The sequence below is a fragment of the Carassius auratus genome, chromosome 9 (assembly GCF_003368295.1).
Source record: "Carassius auratus strain Wakin chromosome 9, ASM336829v1, whole genome shotgun sequence".
Lineage (NCBI taxonomy): Eukaryota > Metazoa > Chordata > Actinopteri > Cypriniformes > Cyprinidae > Carassius > Carassius auratus.
In genome coordinates, this window is record NC_039251.1 from 24,428,625 (window position 1) to 24,456,008 (window position 27,384).

The following is a 27,384-nucleotide window of genomic DNA, read 5'->3' on the forward strand; positions in this document are numbered from 1 at the left end:
TAAAACTGCAGATTGAGACCAGTTGAATATCAAACATTCTGCATCAGTAGACTTTAAACTCTAGCTAGAGGTTACTGCTGTAGCTGTACCTTCCTCTGAGTTCGCAGAAGCATCCAGCAGTGCTTTCCTCAGCTGCTCACGTTTGAGCTTCAGATGACACTCCTGCTCCAGCAGGCTGCTTTCCTCCTCCTGCAAACTTCTCAGAAGAGCTTGCTTCGACTCTATGGTACTGTAACAAAATAACGTTGAAAATTTCTTGCTGTAATTATGAAACAAAAATAATTATAACAAACTCCCAGTTTAATATCTAAAAATCTAAATCCAAGTTATCTGGATAGTCATACCTAGATCGAGTTAATTCTTCCAGCTGATTGGCAAGGCTTTTCTTCTCCTGCATCTGAGTGTCCAGCTCAAGCAATGCATTCCACAGGCCTTCATCCATCTGGACCATCATCATCATCCTCCGGTCCATCTCCTCTCTGCTACAATGATATTATTAGAAGCTGCCATCTGCAATAGAAAGGCCACCTACAACCCTGATGTAGCTAAATAATAACAATTCTTAATAAATTACATTATTATAAGTTGTTTTGTAGACTACAGTATTATATATATATATATATATATATATATATATATATATATGTGTGTGTGTGTGTGTGTGTGTGTGTGTGTGTGCGTTTATTTTAATTCCTGAGGTAAAATCATGGCATCCAATGATTTCCCTACTGCGTTTGCGTCATAAGTAACTCAAACATGCTGAATCTTCAATTCAGACAGATAATAATGGTATAGTATTAATTACCATTTGTTAACGTCTTGGTTTACTTGCTCCACCTCGTCTTTAGTAAGCTGTAGTTCAGTTTTGGCATCCTTGAGTTGTTTTAACAAATCCTGACGGTGAAAATACAACGCGTGCATCAGTCGAACTCATATGAAGTTTAACATTCGTATATTTGGTTTGTTATATGTGTTTATAAGCTCGCACACGTGGCCGCGAGTCTCACCTGGATTTCTTTATCGTCCTGGAAGGTGATGTTTAAAGAGTTTTGTGGGGTCTCCATTACGGCAAAGCAAAACGATTTCTCGTAACCAGACGGACTTATCTGTTTGATTACCAAAAGACACATCTAAATTACGTCGCACAAACTGCAACTCATTAAATGCCCGATCAGTCTAATTGGATGACGTTCAAACTAAGCGGCTTGGAATTAACGTTACTATAAACACAAAATGACTCCACATAGTTTTATTTTATATTGGATTCTACATATTTTCTGTTGAATTAAAACTAAACATGATTTAATTTACCAGACTGTTACAAGTCAATAACGATAAGAATGATAGCAATGAGGAAAACATGCAAACATGAGCAATAATTTCTAAATCCACTTCTAACTGCATAGAATGCACACTGGTCTTTTATGATTTCCGCCTGAAACAGTTAATTTAAGAGCCCGGATAGCTCAGTCGGTAGAGCATCAGACTTTTAATCTGAGGGTCCAGGGTTCAAGTCCCTGTTCGGGCGAAAAAGTTTTATGAACTAAATAAGAACACCGACTTTGCACAATGAAAATAGTAGTTAAAAGTGTGCACGTGCATGTGGCAATTAAAAACAGCGTAAAGAAGAAAAACATTTGGTTGGCCACTGATAATACACATTATGTAACAGGAAGCGGGTGAAGAGCCCTTAAAAGGCAGGCAGCATGAATTTAGACAGCATATCTCAGTGCACTCATGGAGTACACACTTGCTGTCATACTGCTCTTCTTCTTAGCAGGACCATGTTTGTCTCTGCCTGGACAGGTAACTGCATATCAATAAATATATATATAGTTTTTTTTTTTGTTTTTTTTTTAATCAATCAAAACCACCTATTTTGATTGCATTTTCTTGCAGATTTCCTCTCGGTCAAATTTTGGAGCAAGACGACAAAGGAGAACCTACTCTGGTAAAGTGTGTTGTATTAATTGACATTATTCATCGAAATTTAATTATATTTAACAGTTTTATAACTTTCTCCAGATGATATAGAAGAAAACACTCCGATTGCAATGGAAAGGATCATAGACGTAAATGACTATCAAGGTAAAGCTTTGCACAAGCCTGTAAAGATGTAAATGTTTTAACCTCTATATCTTATTGTAATATCCATAAAGTCTAAAGCTTCTAAAAAGGAGTTTTCACAGTGTTTCCGTAGAACAAAAATCTTATTAGTATCAATTAAGAACTCTTTTTAAAGAACATTTTGTGCAATGGAAAGTTTCCATGGATGTTAAAAAGTTTTCATGGGACCACAGATGCCAGTTAAGAACCATCATTCTCTTGCAGGTGTCATTTCTGTGGATGGCACAAACCTCAGAGAAGGAGATATAGCCGTGTCTAGTAGGAGTCACAAGAACTGTTTCGCCAGAAGCTGCCTGTGGACCAAATCTATAGATGGAAAAGTGTACATTGCATACTCAGTGTCTCATGCATATAGTAAGCAGGACATTGCAAACACATTGATTTTTCATAAACAGTGCCACAGTAACTAAATCTTTTTATTTGGTTTTGATTGTTCTTCTGCACAGGCGAGGAAGAACTGGAGAACATTAAGAAAGGCATGAAGCTCATTGAACATGACACTTGTGTGCGATTCGTGCCCAGAACTCACCAGAGGGACTACCTGGATATTCAGCCCAAAACAGGGTATTGACATGAGATTACTCTTCAACGGCTTCATTACTTGAGCATTCTGAGTGTACAGTATCTCCTCATTTTTGATCACTGATACTGTAGGTGCTGGTCATATCTGGGAGCACGTGGTGGTAGACAAACCATTTCTCTTCAGACACCTGAGTGCACCGGGTCAGGGGTCACCGTCCATGAGCTAATGCACGCCCTGGGCTTTGTTCACGAACAATCCCGAGCTGACCGGGACAAGTATGTCACCATCATGTGGTCCAATATATGGCAAGGTAAAGTACCATTCCTTTATACTCATAGCCTTATACTTAAAAGTCATTTTATCCCTCACTTATTCTTCTGTTCATTGAAATAGACCGGCTGAGGAATTTTGAAAAGTTTAAAACAGACAACCTGGACACCCCCTACGACTACGGCTCTATCATGCACTTTGGAAAGTATGTCGAAATACATTTGAAATGGTAAATGAGGGATATAATGAACTACAGCTATATAATGATATTCTTTGTCATTTCAGGTATGCCTTCTCTGAGGATGGGGAACCTACTGTTGTACCAAAAAGAAACTGGAACGTGAAGATTGGACAGAGATTTGGACCCAGCGACCTGGATATAATGAAGATTAATAGAATGTATAAATGCAATGCATAATAAAACCCATTTACAGTAATGAATGGTCCATTGCATGGCTAAAAGTCTTATTATTAATGCATTAATGCTTTTACTTCTTTTAACATTTGAACATCATATTTATTTAAAGGAAAATGGCTGATTGTGAAGATTGCTGATATAAAAATTGCTAATCAACTCTTAAGAATATTCTTTTGTAACCTGCTGTTTCAGATATTTCTATATTCTTTCCTATGCTGATTTTGAAATCTTGATGCCTCATGTAAACATTACATCAATAAACATGGTCCATAAATACATTTTCTCTTATATTTTATTTAAGCTTTCATTTCATTGCAAAAGAATTCTGCACGAGCCAGTTGCAATCAAATAAGTCAAACTGCTGGTTGATAATCATATTAAGTAAAGGTTCAGAATCAGCTGATCTCAGAGCTAATGAATATGTACTGAGGTGTCTGTCAACACTATGAATTACACAAGCTGAATTTAAAACAACTGGTTATTTGGTGTAATGCAAAAATGATAAGTTAAAGAAAGGGCGTGGTGTTATTTATTTGCATCACGTGTTGCTACAGCATATTATGAACACAGCATAAATGACTATTGAGAATTTTGTTTACAGATTAAAATGAGTTTGAAATCTACACGTACCAATTTTGCATGGTCAGGGCGAATAAGACAAGAATCAGCAAGACTTCAAATTGCCATTGTTGTGATCAGTCTTAAAAAATGCTGAAGTGTCTTTCCAATGAATGCTTTCCAAACCTTTCATTAGAAAAATACACGAATATCAAATAATGACACAGGAAGTCACGCTAACCCTCCATCTGCAGCCTAGAGTAAAGATGGGTGGTTCTCGGAGTATATATAGTCTAGCTCCAAGGGCCCTAACTTTAGTTTACATGCAATACTTGATTCTTTCCAGAACACCAGGACTTACACATACGTGACCATCAAGATGCTTTATGTGGGTATTTTTGTGGGACTGGTGTTAGAGTCCTGGTCTTTACCAGTGCAGGTAAGAACGACTGAATACTACTGCAGTTATGATGATAGGATTCATATCCGATGGATGCCCCATAAATGTATTTATTTTGTATTAGAACTCTTCACTGGTTCATCAGACAAGGCTGAGGTCAAAAAGAGCATATCCAGGTAAACTGGTATTTCATGGTGAGCAGTGTAGGCTGTTACAATGAACTGGTGTAAATATACCATTCTTAATCTCTTTAACAGAGCATTATGTGAAACCTGAGGACATGAATGCCATGGACAAGATCCTCAGAGTAAATCAATGTATGTACGGTATAGATACAGACATATATTTACAGGGAATTAAGCTTTGAGTGTGAAACGTGGTTATCTTCCTCCGCCAGTGTCCAGAGGTTTTCCTTTAAGAGAGGGTGACATCCTGAGTTCAGGATCCCGCAGTGCCATCATATGTTTGGGAGATTCTTGCCGCTGGCCCAGATCTGTTGATGGTTTTGTGTATGTACCGTACATCATCTCTCCAGTATATGGTGAGTAAGATCTATGAAACTGCATGATAGATGTTATAAGTGAAAGATATGTCAAGGTCTTTTTTTATATTGAATAAAATATGTCTCAACAGATGATATGGACAGAATCACCATAGAAACAGGAATGTTGGACATTTCCTCTGCAACATGTGTGAAGTTTGTGCCTCGCACACATCAAGCAAACTTCCTTAACATCCAGTCTAGAACTGGGTGAGCCCTTTGCATTCATATACAGCCATATTCTATTAGTGTTTACAGGACAATACATAAAGTCTAATCATAATTTTGAAAAACTGATTGTATCTGTTATTTTTTATGTGTCATTATATAAAATATAATAATATTATATATAATATATAACACACACACACACACACGTGTATACCATACAAAAGCATGGGAGCAGTAAACTTTCTTTCTTTGTTTAAATAAATTAATACTTTTATTATGCAAGTATGCAATAAATGGATTAAAAGTGAAAGTAAAGACATTTTTTACATGTATAAAATTGCTGTTCTTTGTATTTATCAAAGAATTCTGAAAAAAAATATATATATATAAAAAATATTAAGCAACATAACTGTTTTTAACATTGAAAATATTAAGAAATATTTATTGAGCACATTTCAAACCAGCATATTAGAATGATTTCTGAAGGATCATGTGACACTGAAGACTGGAGTAATATATCTGAAAATTCTGCTTTACAATCACAAGAATAACCAACATTAAAATATATTAAAATAGAAAACAGCTATTTTAAATAACAATAATAATTCACAATAGTTGTTGTGTTTTTGATCAAATAAATGAATCTTTAGTGAGCAAAAAAAAAAAAAAAAAAAACTTTGACCTGTATGCAATTCTATATATATATATATATATATATATATATATAATTTTGTTATTATTGTTGTTGTCCACTGTCGCCCCATTAGCTGCTGGTCATATCTAGGAATGATAGGAGGCAGTCAGACCGTGTCTTTGCAGTCTCCAGGCTGTATGTGGTCAGGAGTGGCAGCTCATGAGCTAATGCACGCTCTGGGATTTGTACATGAACAGTCCCGCTCTGATCGTGACCACCACGTCTCCATCCTGTGGGAAAACATCATAGATAGTAAGTATTTGAAACCAGCACTTATTTTGAGTCAGTGAATTCAGTACGACAGTAACGCATGGTTCTTTTCCCAGATCAAAGGCACAACTTTAAAAAGTATGAGACAAACAACCTCAATACTGCATACGACTATAGTTCTGTCATGCACTATGGGAGGTGAGTATTGGGAATCTACTGTACAGTATGCATACTTCTGCTAAACTATTAGTGGACAATCTGAAATGCACATAGTCTGTAGCTGTTTAAACAGTCCCTTTAACCCAAGAATTTTGTTTCTTATAAATGAAGCAATAAAAAACAATTTGAAGTTAAATGAATACTGATGCACACATAGGTATGCCTTCTCAGAGGATGGTGGACCCACCATCATCCCTAAACCAGACCCATACATTCCCATTGGCCAGCGAGATGGACCAAGTCTGACGGATATTCACAAAATAAACATTTTGTATAACTGTGGTAGGTATTCATCTTACTAAGGTTTACTAAACTATGCTTCCTGTTTATTTATTTGAATTTTTCTTTCATGTGTCCACTAGGTGGCCGTGTGTGAAACAATAAACTTGTGAAATGCAAGTGACCCAAGATAATTCCCTGGATGAGAGACACATGACTCCTGTATTCACCTTTCCTTCTCATTTTATGATGCGTTTGGCAGTGTGATGTATTTTGAGATTATTTATATTACAGTACATAACAGATCATGTAAAAATACAGCAAATTATTTTATGAGACAATATCATAAATTATTTTTTGCAAATGAAATCTAACAGAATCCAAAATAAATCAAAGGAAGAATCTATGTGAAAACATGTTTTAGAAATGCAGTCTTTGTGTTCATGTTGTTTTATATGAAATTGGTTTACAATTTTCATCGAAAATTTAAATGTTATGAGCATTTAAATGCCATATGTTGTTACCATGAATTTAAAAAAATGATTTTTTTCTTACACCTTGACTACATATGTGTGTGTACATTAATCATTATTTAAAAACAAAATTATATTTAGGATGTTTTATGGTAAAGTAGTTGTTTATTCATAGATTTTATAGGTTTTTGATATTTTGAAATAACATTTTCAACCTGAACTAATCTTGCCATTTACAATGATAAAAAATAAATATTGGTGTAGGGTTTACTCTGAAATAATTTTCACACATTACTACATTTCACAAATAATGACCAAGAAATGGCAAGCACTACACTGAACTGAATGTGAAAATTTCAAGTGGAAAAACTAAAATTGCATTTTCTTGTAAAACATACATTTTTTATCAGTGTATGAGGGTGTGCAGGAATCATAAAACACCACCCTGAGTTTTAATTCAGAAATTAAAAACATGTTCATCATAACACGTTTATAGTGTATAAACATTGTATGTATGAATTGTATTTTTCATGTGTTTTTTAATAAATTAATAGATCAATTCAAAATAAGTGTCATGCTATTGTTATTTTAATCATACATTGAACTTGATAACAAAAAGTCACGCTTTTGTTTCAAGGTATAGTTATGTTATTATGTATATAGTTGTGTTTTTATTATGTGTAATATCAGAATACAGAATTTAAAGCACATCATAAATGCAAACACAAATCTGTAACTACCTTGGCCAGTGGTCAGATGATATTTACACAAGCTCCATCGTGTCTTTCTCAGCTTCTAGTGTACAGTCTTGAATTGGAAAAGCCTTGACCTTCCCCTCCGCCGTCTCTTTCTGCTAATTCTTGCAGTCACCTTTTGCTTTTCATTGTCCAGGGTGAGTAAACTTTCCAGGAAGTTGAAGGAGAGGTAGAGAGACAGATATGTAAGAAAAAGATAACAGGACCAGAGAATCAACATGGCGTCCAAAAAAGACACCACTCAGTCAAATGAGATGTAGCATCAGAAATATAATGTAGTTGACAGAATATCACATGGACCCATTTTTAAAATCTATTGTCTTCAGAAGGACAAAGGAGAGAATGTCATATTTCACTCAGTTCTGTTTTCAAACCACTTGAAAATTATCTTCTACAGATGACAAATAAAATTAAACTGACAACTTGGAATGTGCTGCAACAAGCGTGCTTTTTAAGTCAAGTCCTGTCTCTGTGCTAATCAGCTTAGACTAGATTAGATTGTTCTAACCAGTGTCATGACACACAATACTCTATATAGTTCATCCAACAAACAAACAAACAACAGAAATGATTTAATAAAAAGAAAACAAAAACATCTGTATAACTCAATTAAATAATTAAAATGATTATTAAACTAAAATAATGATTATATGCTATTTTAAAAAAATTACATTATTTTATAATGTTATTCATCTGAGAACTAATGAGTTTCTGTATTGTTATTGTATAATATTGATATAATTATTGAGTATAATCATTCTATCTAATATCAAAAATCAAACCTGTTGCTTAATAGCAGATCTTTTAGCTACTGATTATACATTAGCAAATCTGAAGAACCTTGACTAGATGTTTTTTACATAGACTGTATAAAAAGGTTTTTTAGCGTAATATCACGCCAAGTGTTCAGAATGCAGCAGTAAATAGAACGCGTGCCTCCGCGTCACGTGGTGGCGCTGTTCACAGCACGCGCATTGACGTACGCGGCTTCTCATTCAAAACACTCGACTTAACCGCTTCAAATCCGGATGCTGCTGCAGGAAGGCAGAAAAATAACATCAAAAACACGCATATCCGAGTTTTTGCGTGTTTTTTTAGACCGCAACACGAGAATGGACACAGTCAAGTAATCCGTGTTTTCAAAAGTAAGGTACTACTTTAATTTGGACTTTATACACAAAAAGCAAATAAAGCTCTCTGCTACACAGTGATTCGAAACTTTCCGTTACATATATGTTATATAAATATGTTGCGGATATCTTAGTCAGTCATTCAAGTAACGTTACTTACATACTTTTAAGATTGCACCTGAATGAAATAACTAAAGTCTGAGGCACTCCAAACTGCCAATGCTGTTAGTTATCTAATTTTACATCATACAGTCAGTAGAGTCCCATAACTGGTCATTTCAGTGTGCAAAAGCAGTCATTTAATGCTGGAAAGAGATACAGGTCACCTGCAATCTTCACAGCAGATGTTTGAGTTTCCACAATGCTTTAGTTCTTTATTTTAATCACTGATGAGATGAAAATGTACAATAATTACTTTCTTAAAATATGTTCCTGACCTTATTGTGAGCGAAATTATCAGTGTATGCTATTCTAAATACAGAAAACACTTTTCCCTTTAATATCTCATAACAAAATTGTGATGAATTATTAAAAAATTCCTTTAACCAATGACCACAGTGACTATTTTTTTCACAATCAGAACGATTACTGATGGGTCTTGTCCTACATTTTTTGTGTGTAACGTTTATTTTGTTTCAGATTGTATGATGATGTTAACTTGAATCACTTCATCTGAATAAATGTTTTTATTTCTCACAGCTGATGGCTGGCTATGGAATCAGAACTGTTGATTGGCTGGCAGGAGGAGAGGGCGGAGCTGAGGGCGGAGTTATCACGTCTGCAGGATGAGTTGGCTGAGAGCAGAGCGGAGAGGGAGGAGCTTGAGTCGCGAGCTCAAGCTTTGACTCACAGGGTGAGGAAGAAGCCAGTGACGTGTCTGGTCCATCAATAACAGAGTGAACACACGGCAAACTTATGATCTGTCTGTCTGTTTGTACCCATGCTGTTTAGCTGTCTCAGACGCTGGACCCTTCTCTGTCATTATCAGTGCATCTGGACGATGAGCAGCGAGAATGGCGGAGGAAGCTCAGAGAGGGCAGAGAGAGAGAAGCCAGACAGGCTCTGCTCATTCATAAACTTCAGAACAAGGTCTGAACTCACAGCAACTTTGATAATACTTAATATACTGTAACTCCTTTAACAGTGCTGGCGAAGGTCCCTGTGAGATTTAATCTTTCTGTATTCATTGATCTTGAATTGTTCTAGTTTTAGATCTAAAACTAGAACTAGATGTTAGGTAAAAAGTGTTAGCCTGAATGCACTGTAAGTCGCTTTGGATTTAAGCGTCTGTTAAATGCATTAATTAATTAATTATAAAACATTACATTCCCTTGGTTGGAAACCACATTTTTTTCCAAATGAACAGTCATATGATTGGGTGACTACCAGTAGAAGTGAAGACACTGGGAGCGCACATAGTCAAGGAAAGGCAAGTTGAAGAAGATGGTAATATTAGGGTTCCCACAGCTTCTGGAAACCTGGAAATAGTGAAGACATTTCCAAAGTGTGATGTTCAGGCCAGAAATGAATAAGGTCTTAAAAAGTTATGGAAAACCCATTTAAATTTTCATAGTAAATATACCATATACAGTAATGTCAGAAATACTATTTCTGAGTATGATTTCTGTAAAAATTGTATTCAAGTTTTAGAAAAAAAAACAAAAAAAAAACTGGAAAGGTTGTGGAAAATTCTTGGAAATTGATTAGTCTGAAAGTGCTGCTCTGTTTGATTTACCACTGCCTACGTACAGGAATATAGTTGGACACATTAAGCATGTTTTAATTGATAATCACTTGTCTTTCCTTTTCATGATATCATGCATTGTTATGCAAAACTGTCCTCATGTACTTTAACATCAAGAAAACATTTTTAAACAAAACATTTTTTTGTACATTTTTTTTTATGGCAAGTTGAACGGGCATCTAGAACAGCCTCTACAATCAGCCTGCAATAAAAACACTGTTTATGTGAATGCCTCATTAACCTAGCCATTTAAGAGGACCAATCATATTTCAGTTCATACAGACAGTCTCTCACTGGTATGTGCTTATGCATGTCAGTTGTTGGAGTACAGGGCTCGCTGTCAGACTCTGGAGCAGCAGGCGACTAGTGAGGAGCGAGAGCTGAGGATCAGAGAGGTGAGACGAGCAACAGTCCTCCGTGTTTTCCTGGAGATCTGTGAGCGCCACATTAACGCTGTGCATTTCACAGAGGATGCTGCGGGATGAACGCAGTGACACACTGGAGAGCACCCTCATCAGGCTGGAGGAGGAACAGCAGAGGTGTGGGAGCGGTCTAAATACTATTATTATGTCTTCAGAGCTTGAATTCCTGTGACTGAGTTGTGTTTGTTCACCGGAGCAGATGTTTAGGGCTCTCAGAGGTCAGCACTCTTCTGCGGAGTCAGCTAAGCCAATCAACAGAGGCTAATGAAGCACTGCGGGACGACCTACAAAAGCTAACAGCTGATTGGTCCAAAGCGGTGGAGGAGGTGGTGCAGAAGGAAATCGATTGGCAAAAAGAGAAAGAGGTGAGGAATAAATATTATAAATAATAAAATAAATAATATAATTGTATATTTAATAGGAAGGGTCTAGAGCAGTGGTTCCCAACCTTTTTCAACTCGCGGCCCACACATCCAAACACATATGTTTGCGCGGCCCACTTCAAAAAAATTAACTGACCCCGCTATTGTTGGGTTAATAACTTAGTACTCCGAAGCTAGATTTTAAACTATATTTATTGAATAAACTAGGGCTGCGCGATATGGACAAAAAAAAAAAAAAAAAAACTATCGCGATTTTTTTTAATCAATTTTGCAATTGTGACACACATCGATATGCTTTTACAGTCATAAATGCATTCAGGATTAATTTGAAACATATTTCCAAAAGAAAACCAATCAGAGCTTTATCAAAAAGTCATCTCTAGAACAGACATAAGTCAAAATTATCACTATAGTGAAGATGTAAAAAAATGTATAGACTTGTGGCAAAAAAAAAAAAAAAAAAAAATCCTGTATACAGGGACTTTTTTTTCTTTTTTGCCATGCATTGTTCATAGAGCTCATTAATTGTAGCGGTGCCTCAGGTGTTTGCAGTGTGTATATAGTATGTGTATGCGGTCAGCAGTGAGAGCGCATAAATATAACGCGAAAGCACATTAAAATAAAGCACGAGTGCAAATCTATCTGTTCGCAGCAGATTTCCTTTGCTCTGTCACAAAACCAGTCGTGCTTGCTCAGATACACACTGCTTTGCGAGGAGAGAGTATGCACACTTTAAACGTGTCTCCTCTCACTTAATCTGCATCCTGTTCACTAACAAATTCACTCTATGCTCATGTGTTAGACATGAATTATTGCACGTTTTTTATTTCTAGCCTTTTACCGCAGTGAGAACGCTCTGATCCGTCAACATTGGCTCAGAAAAAAGGCGCATCACAGACAGTGTGTGAACCTGGAGTTAGGGATATGCCCAGTCTCGCGCTAGGCGAAATGCATTCTGATGGGATCGGATACGGGAGGTCAGGGCCGCGGAAAATTGTGGTATAAAGCGATTTAGAAATCGCCCACGCTCAAATCGTGATTTTAGGACGTTTTCTTTTAATCGCACAGCCCTAGAATGGACTGGAAATGAACAGAAAATAATTGGCGGCCCACCTGCAATACCACCGCGGCCCACTAGGGGGCCGCGGACCACAGGTTGAAAACCACTGGTCTAGAGGAAGTTGCAGCAGTGATACGTGTAAATGTATAAATGTGTAAATGGCATGATAAGTGTTTCCACAGAAACAGTTTATCATCCTGTAATCACAATCGTTTTCAATGTGCAGCATTAAATACAATTGTCGGTCCTGAAATATGCTGTGTGCATGGTCTTACAACAGGTTCATGAGCTTTTGGTAGTTGCTTAGCAATGCCTCAGTTTCTCTGAGGATTTTATCAGTGCATTAGGGCATGTGCTGCAATATATTGTCACCAAACAACTGCCCAGTGACACACAAAGTTGAGTATGTGTCTTTCGTTATGTACATGTGAGAGAAAAGACATTACAGAAGTGAGTTTTATTCAGTACTTTTTTAATTCAGTCCTTGTTAAAATAACCTCAAGATTGCAACCATATTTCACATTACATTTTAAGGCACAAATGTTTTAGAATGCACTTTATTTGACTCTCAGTGGTGTAATCATGCAGTAAAGATGGCATCATTCAGGCGCCTGTGTCCACATTCATAATTTTCTCATGACTCTGCAGTTGTAAACATCATCATTGGCCCAATGATTTCTCTTGCTTAGGCTGAATTAACAGAGAAAGGCTCTGTAAATGTAGCAGGGAGATGTTGCTGCACTTCCTTCAGGTTTTGTCATTCTTCGACTGACAGACACAGATGGATGAGTGTTTGTGGCATACACTGACTGTGCTACCACATGTTTCGTACAAACTGTACACTTAAGATGATCCACAGTGCAAAAACAGCATGTTCTGGTTTCATTGATACAATATTTTACTTATGAAACAAGTAATTTTTTTTATTCAGTTTTATTAAAAGTGTTGTATATTTATTTTGAATACAGGCTTTAACAGGGTACATAGGGAAGGAGCAGACCAGGTTGATGACTCTGTGGGGACGTGTAGTCACTCTCAAACGCCAGTGTCACTCTCTGAAGACGGCTACTGACAAGTGAGGACACAACAAAAAACTCATTTATGCTTTGTTACATGATTAATAACGCATTTTAATATACTGGTTTGCTGCTGAAGAAGCATTTCTTATTATGTTAACAGTTTAAAAACTTAAAGTTAATATTTTTTCATATTTAATGCTTAATATTAATTGATTAATGTCTCTGCCGTCACTTTTGATCAATTCAAAGTGTCCTTGTTGAGTAAATTAATTTTTTTTTAGTCATTATTTTAAGGTCTGATTCTCGCCATTAACAAACCATTAATTAAGACTTTTGCCTCAATAAACTCCTAATTTGCTGCTCATTGAATGTTACTAAGGTGGTTGTTAAGTTCAGGCATTGTGTAGAATTAAAGATAGAATATGGTCATGCAGAATATGTGCTTTATAAGCACCAATGAACAGCCAATATGTTAATAATAGACATGCTAATAAGCAACTAGGCCTAGTTAAAAGTGAGAATTGGTCCCTATATTAAAGTGTTGCCTTTATTTCTAAAATAACACCCCAACAGTAGCATATGCATTCTCTAAACCTTCTGTTAAGTGTGCCTGTGTTGTGTTTTGTGCTACAGAGACTTGTGGGAGCTGAGAGCTGAGTTCTCTCGTCTCTCCTCATCTCTCCTCTCTGTATGGGCTTCTCCTCGATCAGTTCCCACGATGCCCCATGACTACTCTGTAGGCCACTCCACTACGGCCCAGCTGCTCTCCTCCTCCCAGGGGCCACTGTCTCTTGACGATCTCAGTCATGAACAAATTGGCAAGAGGAAGTCAACTGAATTAAAAGCTGACATGGAGTCAGAGACCCTGGAACTCAGGAACAGGTCATCACAGAATTCATGCAACATTAATTCCACTGCATTATTTCAAGTATTCACAATATATTTTCAGTGATTTTCTGTTGATAAATGGATTTAGAATTCTTATTCATTGTTTTGTTTACACATTTACACATCATTCAGGAAATATTTACATATAGTTTTGTGTTCATTAGAGTGTTTGAGTATAATGGTGTTATACTTTGATTTTTAACAGAATCACAGAGCTGAATATGACAATACAAGCTCTGCAATCTGAACGGGGGAAGCAGGAGGCAGAGATGGAGAGGAGACACAGGCAGGAGATGGAGAGAGAAAAAGATCAAGAAAGGAAGTGGGAGAGACAGATAGAACTGGAGAGAAACTTCGAGTCTGTCAGACATGCTGTCACGACACTGGTGAGTCTGATTGAAAACAGGAAATAAATTGTCCTTATTTAAGTGAAGCATGAATGAATAAATGTGTTCTCTGTCTTTTTGTCCAGTCAAGGGTTCTCAGCTCTCAGCAGATGAGCAGACAGTCAAGCTCTCTGTTTTCAGACGATGTGTCCAGTGAAGGACTGTCCTCTGTCCTCTCTGTCATCGCTCAAGCTGAGACTGCCCTGCAGTTGAGACAACAGGAAGTACAGGTTGGTCACTGTGAAATCAGAATGGACCCTTTCTGGTCTTATTGTGAACAATTCATCAGTGCATGGTCCCCCCCCAAAAAAAAATCAATAGCTGTATCATCTTTTATCTAAATAAAATAACACATTCTTTAAAAATACTTTTCTTTTTGGCTGATGTAACCTCTTAGTACGGCAAATCTTTTTGTCAGGATGCTCAGATGAGCCTGCGCAGACTTGGAACAGAGAAAGAATCACTGGAGCAGAGAATCATGCGGTTGGAGAGTGAGGCAGCAGAGTTTCAGGAACAGACAGATCAGGGAGCACTGCAGATAAAACACACACAAGAACTCCTGAACAGGTGAAGAATGCTTGATTATCTCATACAAATTCATAGCAATACACTTTTATCTTTCAATATTCGTCAAGCAGTTAATCTAAGTGATTAACTGCATTAAATAAAAAAAATATTATATATGTTGTAATATATAATTTTAGGTTATTTACAAAATATTTGAACCATATTGGTTATCAGCTAACATATTTTTTTGTTTATTTTTTATTCAGTGGTACTGATCGCTATTGGATATTTAATTTTAGTTTATCTCCTTTCTTTATCTTTACATTTATTTTTTAATCTAACTCTCACTTAGTATTTAAAAATGCCTGTAATTTAATAACACTGTGGAATGTAACAAATAAAATGATAAATATTTTTCATATTGTATGTTATAATATTGCAATACTCAAATTCACTGTGAATGTAGTGGATTATTTTTAATTTGCAGTACTGTTTAAAGGTTTGGGGTAAGATATTTTTTTGAAAGTAATTGCTAGTTTTATTCAGCAAAGTCACATTAAATGAATCGAAAGTGACAGTAAATGCATGTATAATATTATGTTTATAATAGAAACAATTCTGTTTAAACTAAATTCTGTTCTTTATTACTTTCTGTTCGTCACAGAATCCTGAAAAAAAACAAAGCAAATAGATAGATAAAATATAAAATTCATGCTGAAATATATATTTGTTATGATAAAATAGAAATAAAACGTTTTTAAGTAAATCTTCCACAAGACTTTTGAACGTTAATGTATTTTTAACAAGTATAGAATTTTGCTAGTGGCCATTAAAAATAATTATTGGATAATTGCTATTGCCCATAATTGTACAACTGACATTGTGTGTGTGTGTGTGACAGTGAGAGGGAGATGGTGAGTAGTTTGCGCAGTCAGATAGAGGGGGCTGAGAGACTCGCCGAGGAGCTGAGACAGGAGAACGAACACTTGAGACGACAGAGAGAGAAGGAGGAGGAGGAGAGAATCCAGCTGGAGCGAGAGAGACAGAAACGGTATGATTGTCCATCAATCACCATTTAACATGATGCAGAATTTATTTAGGATGAGCGTGTCATTAGAGCCCTGTTCAGTCATGCTCATCATGTTTATTCTGCTGGTAAATAACTCTGATAAGGTTTGTTTGTAAATCAGCATGGAGGCAGAGATGCTAGAGACCGCTCAGCTGTGTGAGAGAGAGACTCGTACACGTCTGGAGATGCACAGCCTGCAGGGGGCGCTAGAGAGGGAGAAGCTGGACAGAGCACGAGCTGAGCAAGAGGCCTCTGACACTAAAGATTCCTTACTCAAGGTAAACTGATAGAGTGCAATAAATCAGCAAAACCTTGCCTCTTATATACACTACTGTTCAAAGGTTTGGGGTTGGTATGGTAAAAAGAGTCATAGTGTGAAATATTACTACAGTATTTCATACTTATTGTCTAAAACATTTCTTATTATCATTGCTGAAAAGAGTTGTGCAGCTTAATATTTTAGTAGAAACTGTAATACTTTATCTATAACTCTTTGATGAATAGAAAGTTCAAAAGAACAGCATTTATTTGACAGAGAAATATTTTGTATCTTTATAAATGTTTTACTGTCACTTTTGATCACATCAATGCGTCATTGTTGAATGAAAGTATTAAATAAATAAAAAAATAATAATTCTTACTGACCCCAATCTTTTGAATGGTAAGATCTGGTGGTTTTGGAGGCCATTTGAATATAGTGAACTCATTCAATAAACCAATTTGAGATTTTTTCTCAAAGCTGTGGCGTGTAAACGATGCCCAGTTGATACTAAAGGGCCCAAAGTGTGCCAAGAATATATCCCTTACACCATGAACAGCCTGAACCATTGATCGAAGGCTGGATGCAACCACGCTTGCGAGTGTGGATTGTCTGCCTGAAAAGGAAAATCTGATTTGCCTACAGTCTGCAGTCACCTTTCTTCCCCATTCTGATGCTTTGTTTGAACTTCAGCAGATTATCTTGATCATGTCTACATGGCTGGTGAGTGTATACCATATACATAAGCAAAACAGCTGTGTCAATTCGCCCAAAACTCTCACACACTGGCTCTGGGACATCAGGAAATTCTGCCTGTTAAAATGGACGGATGAAATTTTGTCCGAGTTGTGTAGTTTCCCATTCTGTTTTTTTCTCTCCACCCATTCAAACATCTCAATCATTCCTTTACGTTGTCCTCCATTTTCCCTCTCTCCTCCCTTCCAGGCACGGGAGTCATTACTGGCCCTGTCCTCCAGTCAAACCCAGCTCAAGAGGGAGCTGGCAGAAGGTCGGGATGCCCTGGAGAAGATGGCTGCTTTAAATGAAGCTCTGGCCAAGGACAAGAGAGAACTCAGTGTTCGTGCTCTGCAGGTCTGGCATGCAGGTTTAGCCCATCTTTAGCATAGATCACGCACACTGCCTAGGGACGTGACCAAATCCCTGCAAGCTGTCACAGGCCTCTTGCCTTTAATTACTTGATCCAGAGCCAGATAGAGTTGCTGGTAGGGCCAGGTTTGGGGATGGAGTGATGAGAGGTGTGATTTTTGTTTTCCTGACCCCTCAGCTGGAGACGGAGGTGGCAGAAGCCCAGGCCCAGATCCAGGCATGTGACGCAGAGATGGCAGGTCTGCGCAGAGAAGTCAAGACCTCGTCACTAGAGGCCAGTGAAATAAGGTGTGGCATTGTGAAACAGTGGTTCACATTTAAAAGTCAGCTGATTAAAAGGCTGTAGATATACAGTATTACGAAGTGCTGAGCATGTCATCTTGGAAGCTTCATTATTATAATGATGGAAATGCAAAATTAAAAAAAGAATGCATTTCATATATTATAACACTGCTAAACTAAGAATATCCTGATATTGTTTATATTGCCTCTTTGTTATGCACAAGGCGGAGTAAAATATGTTTGTGTAATAGGCAGTTTAAAGTCTGTAGATGAAGTGTGTCTGTGACTCTAAATTGCAGATAATCAGGTCCCTAATGAGCTGGTATGAGTTTGGTAGGAATACGAATGAATACATGGGGCTTTAGATGACACTATAAATGTTCGAGTTTATCTCAGCAGCTGTTATATTTGGCTGTAGTATGCTGGCCCTATATTTTCACAGCCAGTGATTCTTCACTGCAGTTGTGTTGATGATCCCCCTGCGTTCCAGGGAACGAAGAGAGACAGATCTGAAAACTCTTCAGCAGCTCCGAGACCGGGAGAGAGAGCTGGAGAATGAGCTGGAGACTGAGATGGAGGACAGAGAGAGGGAGGTGACTGCTCTCACAGAAGAGAAGAAGGGTAATGAAGAAAGGATTGCAGAGGTGAGAAACTCTGACAATACTGACTGCTTGCAGACTAGATTCAGCTCACAAAAGAGTACATTTTTGAAAAGTAAACATTGTGCTCTAACTTAGTGCAAGTTTCCGAGTAATTCTCTGTCTTTGTATGTGTGTGTATTCATCAAAAGAATGTATTTTACTTATTATTTACTAAATATTCAGTTTGAAAAACATGTGCAATAATGTAATAATCAAGTAGAACAATACAAATAATGAAATATTGTGAAATTAATATAAAAAAACTGTAAAATAATTGTACAGTTTTTTTGTTTGCTGAGTAGCTGTGCAATGTAAGGTGAAATGGCATAAAAACACACAACATAAAGACTTGAGAAGACAGAACAACAACAACAAAAATCTAATATCAGAACGTATTGTACACACATATAGTATGGTCTCGTAACAGCATGTAATTTCAAAAACACAGATTTGCATTAACAAGGAGTGTGCAACAAAGCAACAAAAAGGCATCAAACTGACCAAAAATCAGACGTTTTGGAGGAAATACAGATATTTAAACAGTGATTGGCAGTATGTACCAGAGTCTTATCTTCCATGAAGAGTGAGAAGCTGTTGTCCAGTTAGATCTGTAACACCAAACAGACCAACCCACACAAACACTCAAAGACTATTGATTGAGTCCTGATCACCCTAGGTTTTTCATAATGATGGTGTTTAGTGAATACTATTCTGTACCCATGTTCTCCATACTACTTGTGTTTTGGGTCTACTCATGGAGAGTGATGATGTGTTTGTTTCAGTTAACTGAGCAGTGCAGCACAATGTTGAAGGAGTTGCAGAGTGTCCAGGCAGAACTGCTCAAAGCAGCAGAGCAGCAGAGAAGAGCTGAACGAGAGAGAGATGACCTAATTAGAGAGAGCCAAAGACTTGAGGATACAGTATGTTCACTGGAGAGAGAGAAGGAGGAACTCACACAGGTCAAAGAGGAACTCAGGTATACTGAAACTGAGTCTATGTTTCCCATAAAACAACATGCTAACAGCTCAGTATTCTTTCATAATAAGAATCATTTTCATAATAAGAATCCCTGAGGATATTTTTTGTTAAACATATTTAAACCTTTTTTTTTTTCATCAAAGCGGCATCCTTTTTGTCAGGTTGCTAGGTTGATACCTTTAAAACCAGCATCAACTATTTAATGTTAGATCTGTATAACTAGATCAGAATCAATGTTTTTAACCATATTTGTACCAATCTCCCAATTAGTTTCTAACCTGCCGCTGTCTCTCTTCAGAGGTGTGGTAGCATGTCTCCAAAAGCAGATTTCTCAGGTTCAGGAACAGGCCTCAGGTCTGGAGATGCAGTGCAGTCATCTTCAAACACAGGTGGAGACGCTGACACAGACCAAAGATGTCTTGCAAGGTTGGACTGTTATATTATAATAAACTTCTCATTGACTATTCACTTTAGTGGTTTAATATGTTGGTGTATTATTGTGTGTAATAAAAATGTTAAATTTTTCTATCCAAATTGTGTAGGAGAGATTCAGTGTCTACAGACAGACTTGGAGAGAGAGACAGCACAAAGAGAAAGGGAAAGAAAAGAATCAATGGAGCAAAGAAGGAAGAGTGAAAGAGAGATAGACAACTGGCAGTCGGAATGCAAAAGGATTCAGAAAGATGTTGAACAAGAATCCCAGAAAAACAAAATACAAGCAGAAGAGAGCAAAATAGAGAGAGAAAGATGGCAGAAAGAGAGAGAAGCTCTGAATGCAGAGCTCGGCCAGAAAGATGGAGAAGTGGAGATACTGAGGAACAAGATTGATGGTTTGTTAAAAGAAAAAGAAGAGCTTTCAGACATCTTAGATAAAAGAAACACAGAACTTGAGAAACTACAAACGAAATCAGCAGCGGAGCAGAAAACAGCCGAACTAAAACTGAGAGAAGCATTTGAAGAGATTGAGGGCTGGAAGGAGAGAGAAAATGAGGTTCAAAAAGAGAAAGAAGAGTTAAATCAGAAGTTTATAGAAAGTATGGAAAGAGAAAGTCAGAACCTCAAGATCGCAGAGAGAGAGAAGGCAAAGATGTCTGATCTGCTGAAAAAAAATGAGGATGAAATACGAAAGAGAGGAGAGGGTATAGAAGAGTTAAAATCGAAAGTCCAATCACATGAGAGAACAATTGAGAGTCTAGAAATGGAGTTACAAGAGAAAGAGACCTTGGAGAGTAGATTAGAAGCCCTGGAGAAACACAACACTCAACTGACAGAGAGAGAACTGGAGAAAATAAGAGAAAATGAAACCAAACAAAAGAAAAGAGATGAGCAAGAGAGGGAGAAAGATATGCGGTGGAGAAGACAGTTAGAACAGAAAGATGTGGACTTGATAGAGCTCAAAAGCAGAAATGATGAACTGATGAGAGAGAAGGAACATATCTCATTACTTGTGGAAGAAAGAGATAAAGATGTTGAGCAACTGCAAACTATGTTGTCCACAGAAAAGAGAACTCTTGAACTGCGACTGAAAGAGGTAAAAGAAAATGTGGAGTGGTGGAAGAGACGAGCTGACAACATAGAAAAAGTAAAGGAGAGTGTAAACCGGGTTGCTGAAAGAGAGAAGACTGAACTAAGAGAGCTTCTTGGAGAAAGAGAGGAAGAGGTACAAAAGAGAGAAGAGGTCATTGGTGATCTCAGAGGTAGAATTCAGTCATTAGAGGTCATCATAGAGAAACTAGAGACCGATGTTGAGCAGAAGGATGAACAACTTAAACTTCTAAAGGAGCAAAACTCAAAGATCAAAGAGAAAGAGATGGAGAAACAAAAAGAGGTGGACAGGAAGCAACTGGAGCTTAAGGAACAGGAGAAACAACTGAATAGAGAATTAGAAGATCTCAGTACCAAAATGGAGGCAGTCATTCGAGAAAAAGAAGACACACTACAAAGGGTGGATGAGAGAGATAGTGAGATAAAAGAATTACAAGCAAAACTTACACAAGAACAGAAGATGTTCGAACAGAAGCTTAAAGCAGAACACGAAGAGGTGAACAGGTGCAAAGCCAAGTTAAATGAGATGGAACGAGACCGTATGAACTCAGAAGAAAGGGAAGAAGAGAGAAGGAAAAGAGAGGAGATTGAGGAAAGAGATAGGCAGCAGATACTGAGAGGAGAGCTCCTTCAGAAAGAGACCGAATTGAGGCAGTTGAGACTGAAGATTGATGAACTGAACCAGGAGAATGAGGAGGGCAGGAAGATAAGATTGGAGCAACAAGAAGCCCTCGAACGCCAAACTGGCCTTCTGCAAGACACTGAGGAGGAGGCACAAGCACTAAAGAAGAGTTTACAACAAAAAGAAAAAGAGGAAAGGGATAGAGACCACCGTGAGGAAGAAGCATTGAAAAGGCTGAGAGAAAAGCTTCACAAGGCCGAGCAGAGGAATCTTGAAGTTTCAAGCAGTCTACGGGAGACTGAAACTGCACTGGAGAAGGAAAAGCATCAACATCGAGATAAAGAGGAGAGACTTACAGACTATAATCAAGAGCTACAACTGGTCAGACGTGAGCGAGATAAAGAGAGGGAAACTGTTGAAGATATGAAGGAACTTATAGGCGAACAGGGCAAAGAGGTGAAGACGCTAAAGGAAAAACTGGATGAACGGTTAGGAGAGTTGGGAAGGTTGTCACAACTGCTGCAGGAGAGCCGAGGGGAAGCACAAGTGCTTGAATCCAGGGCAGAGAACAGTGAAGAGGAGAAGCAAAGATTGAAGAGGTCTTTGAGTCAGACTGAAGATGAGAGGAGGCGTCTGGAGACCCAACTGAGAGATGAAAAGACGCTAGGAGAAAGGCTGAGAGCCAGGCTTGAGGATCTGCAAAAAGGTCAGCACATCCTAATGGAGGAGAAGACGGGACGGATGGAAAAGCTTGGGGCTCGAGTACGAGAGCTGGAGGAGGAGAGAGACCATCTCTCAGCTGAGCTTCGCAGGAAAGAGCGAGAGATTGAGGCTCTGAGAGATGAAACGCTTCGAGAGAGGCGAGACAAGGACAGAATAAGCTCTTTGCTGAATGATGCAAAGGAAAGGAAAGAAGCTCTTGCTGCCCAGGTGGATACTTTACAAGAACAGTTGGTTAGTCTTTCAAGAGCCAAAGAAGAAACAAGGTCAAAAAACCAGGAACGAGAAGAGCAGAACCAGAAGATGCGAGAGGGCCTGACTGCAGGTCTTCAGGAGATGGCGAATCTGAAGGAACTGCTAGAAGAGAGTCATCGTGAGGGAGAGAGACTTCGGTCCATGATGCAGGAAAAGAAGGACGAGTTGGTCCGAAGCAGACAGGAAAGTGTTCGAGCAGCACAGATTGAAGCCAAAGATCTTCTACTTAAAGTCCAGATGTTAGAGAAGCAAAAACAGGAGCTTAAGACTGCCTTTCAACTCCAAGAGGAACAACTTAGGATGAAAAACGAGGAAGGTTTGCGCGAGAAAAAACAAATGCAGCTAAGACATGAGAAGCTAGAAGAAGAACTGGAGACCATGAAGACCATATCAGATCAGAGAGAGGCTGAGCTGACCAGAGCAAGGGCTAGAACGGACATCCTGGAAGATCAGAGGACTGAACTCAGCTCTTTGGCAGCAGAAAGGACCAGAGAAGCAGAGGAACTGAGCTACAGATTCAGAGAGCTGAGACAGGAAGTGGACAGAAGAAGAGAGAGTAAAGACTGGGATGAACTCAGACTAGAAAATAAAGCGAAACAAGGGGTGTTAGAGGGATTGGAGCTCCTCCGAAAAACAATAAATGAAAAGGAAAAGGAGATTGAATTGACGAAAGAGAAATATGAAAATGAGAAACGAAAAAGAGAGAAATTTCAGCAAGCGGAGGATCAAAACATAAGACAACTAGAATTATTATCAGAGAGACTCAAGGACAAAGAAACTGAGCTGGAGAGTATTAGAGAAATGGCATACGAAGAACAATCAGCAAAACTTAGATTGCAGGATCTATTTGAAGATGAGAAAAGAAATACTGAGATATTGAGGGGGAAAATAGAAACCTTAGAGAGAGAGAAACAAGAGCTTGAGACCAAAATGGAAGAGGATTTAGAGAATCTGAAAAGTGATCTTAGAGAATCTGAAAAGAAAAACAATGGAATAAAGATGGATAGTGGCCATGGTACTCTATCAGACTTCCTAGAGATAAATGCTGAATATCAGTCTCGTGACCGATTGTTAGAGACAGACACACTTCGAAAGGACCTTACAAAAAAGGAACAGGAAATCGAGAGATTGAAGACAAAGGCTCAGACCCTACAGACTGAGGTCAACAGACTGCAATCCACAATAAGAAATGAGAACGTAAAAGCTGGACCACCAGGGACTGGGGAACAAATATCCACTGTCCTTTTAGAAAAGGAAAAGGAGGAGAGGGACAGACTCCTCAGAGAAAAGGATATGGAAGTATATGCTCTGAAAGAGCGAGTGGAAGAGCTGAGTAAAGACAGGGACCGTGTCAGGACGGCTCTAGAGAAAACTGAATCCACGTTGATTTACTACAAGGAGAGGCTAGAACAGCAGGAGCATAAGAGAAAGCGGGCAGGAGCTGAGACATCACAGGTCTGTAAGGCAGAGACATCTTTAGTTTAAAATACTAAGCATAACATTTGTCGTTATGGTACACTGATAAAAGTACATATTTGTGTATTTGAGCTGACTGAATTTTGAGTAAGCTGTTGATAAAATGTAAACATGACTACTCATGGTTGTGATATCAGCCGTGTGTCAATTTCGATTTTGAGCTGTTTTGGGCTTAGTTTCCATAAATGGAGTGAGTGGACTGATGAGGGAGCTTGTTTTGATCCATAGAATATTTACTCTTTTAGTTCAAAAAAGTTATGTCAATCTGTTTCTCATGACATGTCCCCTTTAAACACTATGCATTGAATTTTTCATTTTGGGCAATATTGATAGGAGAAAGAGCTTGAACCAAAGGCCCAGTCCGTAAATGAAGTGGAGACCGAGTCTGCTGTACAGGGCCGTCTGTCAGCGATGCAGCGGGCCGTGGCACAACTGGAGGTGGAACAGAGCCTTCTGCAGAAGAAAAACAATCATCTGGAGAGGAAGATTGAGAGACTACGAACTGAGCGACAGCATCTTAGAGAGACGCTGACACAGGTATGTGCACGACTCACAAAGAGACCATATATTATAAAGTCAGAATGATTCATAAGCATCACGATTACTGTGTATATTTGGCCATCACCAGGTTGAGCTGGAAAGGGGGAAACTGAGGCATCAGCTGTCACAGACAGAAGCTGGAGTTCTGGTAAGATGGAGAGAATACATTTGCAATACATTTGTGTTTTGTTCTGGTTGTCTTTCCGTGATGGATTGAATCAGAAGTACCCAATATTTGTTAGTAGAATTTATATTCATTTTTAGTACAATACATTTTTGTTAGCTTTAATAGCCAGTGTTTTTTATACTTTTATAATATTTATTAATATTTTGATTAGCTTTGAAGTTTCATATATTTATATTTTCAGTTATCCTTTTAGTTTTTAATATTTGTAATTTTTATGTAACATTGCTTGAGTTGTTTTATTTGTTTGTTTTTCTTCTGTTTTCTATGTTAATATTTTTATGCAGCTTTACATATATTTCATGTAGTTGCCAGGGTAACATTTATAATTTAAATTTTTTTTTTATTATCTAATAGTTATCTAATATTTGTTTTATTTTTATTTTAGATGGATTTCGTTTACCGAGAACATATATAATAGTTGTAGTTAACAATAATAATGCTGTTAGTAACATGTTAATTCCAAACTTTTTAATTGCAATCAGTCATATTATGTGTCCTTTAAGTGTTAATTGCTAGTGAAAAGCAAAAATAATTCAAGCTTGTGCTGTATAGGCCCTGTCAGATGGTACTGAAAAGGAAGAGCTTGTGCGTCTCAGAGTCCGAGGCAATGAGCTGGAAGAACAGGTTCGTTCTAAACACTTAACACAACAGTTCATTTCGTCCCCTTGGAATTATAAGGTTCTATCTGTGTTCTCAGTAGTTTTGAGATATTGAGCTTTAAATTTTTGTGTTCCATAGACTTCTGTAGATAGAGCCTTTTTGTTTTTTCAATAAAAAATCCCAAAATGTACACAACTTAAAATAAAACATCACATAATGTAAATAAATTGTCACAGAATAAGAATATGTGAATAACTCAATTTTGACAAAAATGTCAGATGGAACCTTATAATTCCAAGGGGACGATTTGTATTTTGACATGTAACATAGCCTCAAAACGTTAACTTTTGAACTTTTCTAGGTTCATCGTCTTCGTCTCATGTTGGCCGTGGACCATCAGCAGAGGGCAGAGTTCATAGACCGCTCTCTGAAGAACAGCCAGAGTCTGATGTCCCTGAGACAAGATCTGAACGAGTCTCTAGCTGCGGTGTCCCAGCGGCCCGTCCCCTCAGTGCTGGAGTCAGAGACACAGAGACTGGACAGGAGCATCAGAGAGGAAGAGCTGCGCTTATCTCTCAGCCAAAGCTAAAGATATCAAACACTGCTTTATGTCTAATGACTATTATATAGTTCATTTAACACTATATTTTTGCACTTAATATTAAGTAATTCTGGCTGTGAACCTACGATTTATTTCACACTCAGGGTCTGTTTTACTATTACTTTGCATTTAAAAAAAAAGCATTTAAGTATGCTGTAAATCGTTCTTAAAATGCTAATCAGCTACAAAATATCATCTTAAGGCAACTATTTTAACTATTGGCAAAGGTCAGGTTTACATCTGTCAGATAATTTACAGATTAAAAAAAAAGCTTTGCAGTTGTGTTTACAATACTTTTCAAAGCTGTTCTGTCAGTATTATGTGTGCAATATAAGCAATCTGTTTAATGTAATGTAATACTGTGGGTTCTTTTTTTATCTTCATTTTTTTTAATAAACTTGGATATCGAGAAAACCCAGGGTACTGAACTTGATTCCCAGGGAGTGTATAAACTATTAATGCTATACACTGAAAAGTTGCTTTGAGTAAAAGCGAACTGCATAATGTAAATACTTTTACGATATTTGTTACATCATGCATACCATCAGATCTGTGTGGAATGTGTGACGGCTTCTTTTGAAAGTCAGCGTCTTCAAATCAATTACAAAGCACTTGAATTTAATGACCGGATTATGTAATTTAAAGACTCTAGCTCTTGTGAGGCCTTGTTGCCTTACCCCATATGAACTATTACAGAGTGTTAGTCACCAGGGGGCGCTGTTTGTATGGAAACATTGTGTGGTTTCAAGTCACCCACATAGCTAAACCTTCCCCATCCTTGTCATAGTCTAATCTTGCTCAACTTTGGCAGTTTCAACCGCAATCAGAGTACTCAATTCATCTTCAGAATACCAAATAAACAAGTGACTAGTAACCTTTTCTTATAAAATGTACTGGCACGTCATCTGACTGAGATGGACATTGTCGCCTATGTGGGTGAAACTGATGACGACATGACTAGGTCATACTTCATTTTCAAAGTAGAAAAATTTTTATATATAAAAATATTAGGAAAGAAAAAAATAAACTTAACTCCTACTTTTATTGCATAATAACTATTGCATTGTAATCACTGCGTAATTTATAATTTATAAAACAGTTTTTGCCAAAATATCGTAGTTAATATAGACGACATAATTACGGGTTACTACAGGAAATTAATCATAGATAATTATGGGAAAGTGTAAAACGGAGTTCTAAATCTCGAAGACAATTCTCAAGAAACTACATTTTCAATCAAAAAAAGATATTTCCTCTGGCATTTCACATAAATAATGACAACGTTGCTTGTTTTCAAGCTTTTGCTTTTTTTGTTAACAAACTGGAAATGTTTATATGAATTAACCACGATCTTAATTGCTGAAGATCCGAGATTCTCATTCTAC

At 37.6% G+C, this 27,384-nt stretch overlaps 3 protein-coding genes and 1 non-coding gene across 5 annotated transcripts; all 4 read left to right on the forward strand.

The window, feature by feature from the left end:
- Window positions 1-1,455: 1,455 nt before the first annotated feature.
- trnak-uuu (transfer RNA lysine (anticodon UUU)) lies at window positions 1,456-1,528 on the forward strand. Its single transcript has one exon. It is a non-coding gene; the product is annotated as a tRNA-Lys (tRNA).
- Window positions 1,472-3,616, forward strand: hce2l2 (high choriolytic enzyme 2-like 2). Its single transcript, XM_026272984.1, has 8 exons — window positions 1,472-1,806; window positions 1,900-1,951; window positions 2,026-2,088; window positions 2,332-2,481; window positions 2,574-2,691; window positions 2,782-2,960; window positions 3,044-3,125; window positions 3,206-3,616. Exons 1-8 carry the CDS (start codon window positions 1,738-1,740, stop codon window positions 3,336-3,338), a joined length of 846 nt encoding a protein of 281 aa, XP_026128769.1. The 5' UTR covers window positions 1,472-1,737; the 3' UTR covers window positions 3,339-3,616.
- Window positions 3,617-4,114: 498 nt separating this feature from the next.
- On the forward strand, window positions 4,115-6,507 carry hce2l1 (high choriolytic enzyme 2-like 1). The gene is made up of 10 exons (XM_026270895.1): window positions 4,115-4,156; window positions 4,243-4,335; window positions 4,421-4,472; window positions 4,554-4,622; window positions 4,694-4,837; window positions 4,930-5,047; window positions 5,776-5,954; window positions 6,029-6,110; window positions 6,289-6,413; window positions 6,494-6,507. The coding sequence occupies exons 1-10, from the start codon at window positions 4,115-4,117 to the stop codon at window positions 6,505-6,507; spliced, it is 918 nt and encodes a 305-aa protein (XP_026126680.1).
- A 2,080-nt stretch (window positions 6,508-8,587) lies between these two features.
- On the forward strand, window positions 8,588-26,413 carry LOC113108851 (centrosome-associated protein CEP250). 2 transcript variants are annotated; one of them, XM_026272193.1, is made up of 23 exons: window positions 8,588-8,728; window positions 9,408-9,561; window positions 9,660-9,797; window positions 10,770-10,847; window positions 10,921-10,991; window positions 11,074-11,239; window positions 13,286-13,392; window positions 13,970-14,218; window positions 14,430-14,610; window positions 14,697-14,840; window positions 15,029-15,177; window positions 16,019-16,168; window positions 16,308-16,464; window positions 17,391-17,537; window positions 17,731-17,840; window positions 18,325-18,478; window positions 19,258-19,451; window positions 19,752-19,879; window positions 19,996-24,050; window positions 24,405-24,608; window positions 24,700-24,759; window positions 25,351-25,422; window positions 25,760-26,413. In XM_026272193.1, exons 2-23 carry the CDS (start codon window positions 9,421-9,423, stop codon window positions 25,985-25,987), a joined length of 7,083 nt encoding a protein of 2,360 aa, XP_026127978.1. In that variant the 5' UTR covers window positions 8,588-8,728; window positions 9,408-9,420; the 3' UTR covers window positions 25,988-26,413. The 2 variants fall into 2 exon arrangements, with proteins under 2 accessions (XP_026127978.1, XP_026127976.1); XM_026272191.1 differs by having other exon boundaries at window positions 8,588-8,723.
- The last annotated feature ends 971 nt before the right edge of the window (window positions 26,414-27,384 follow it).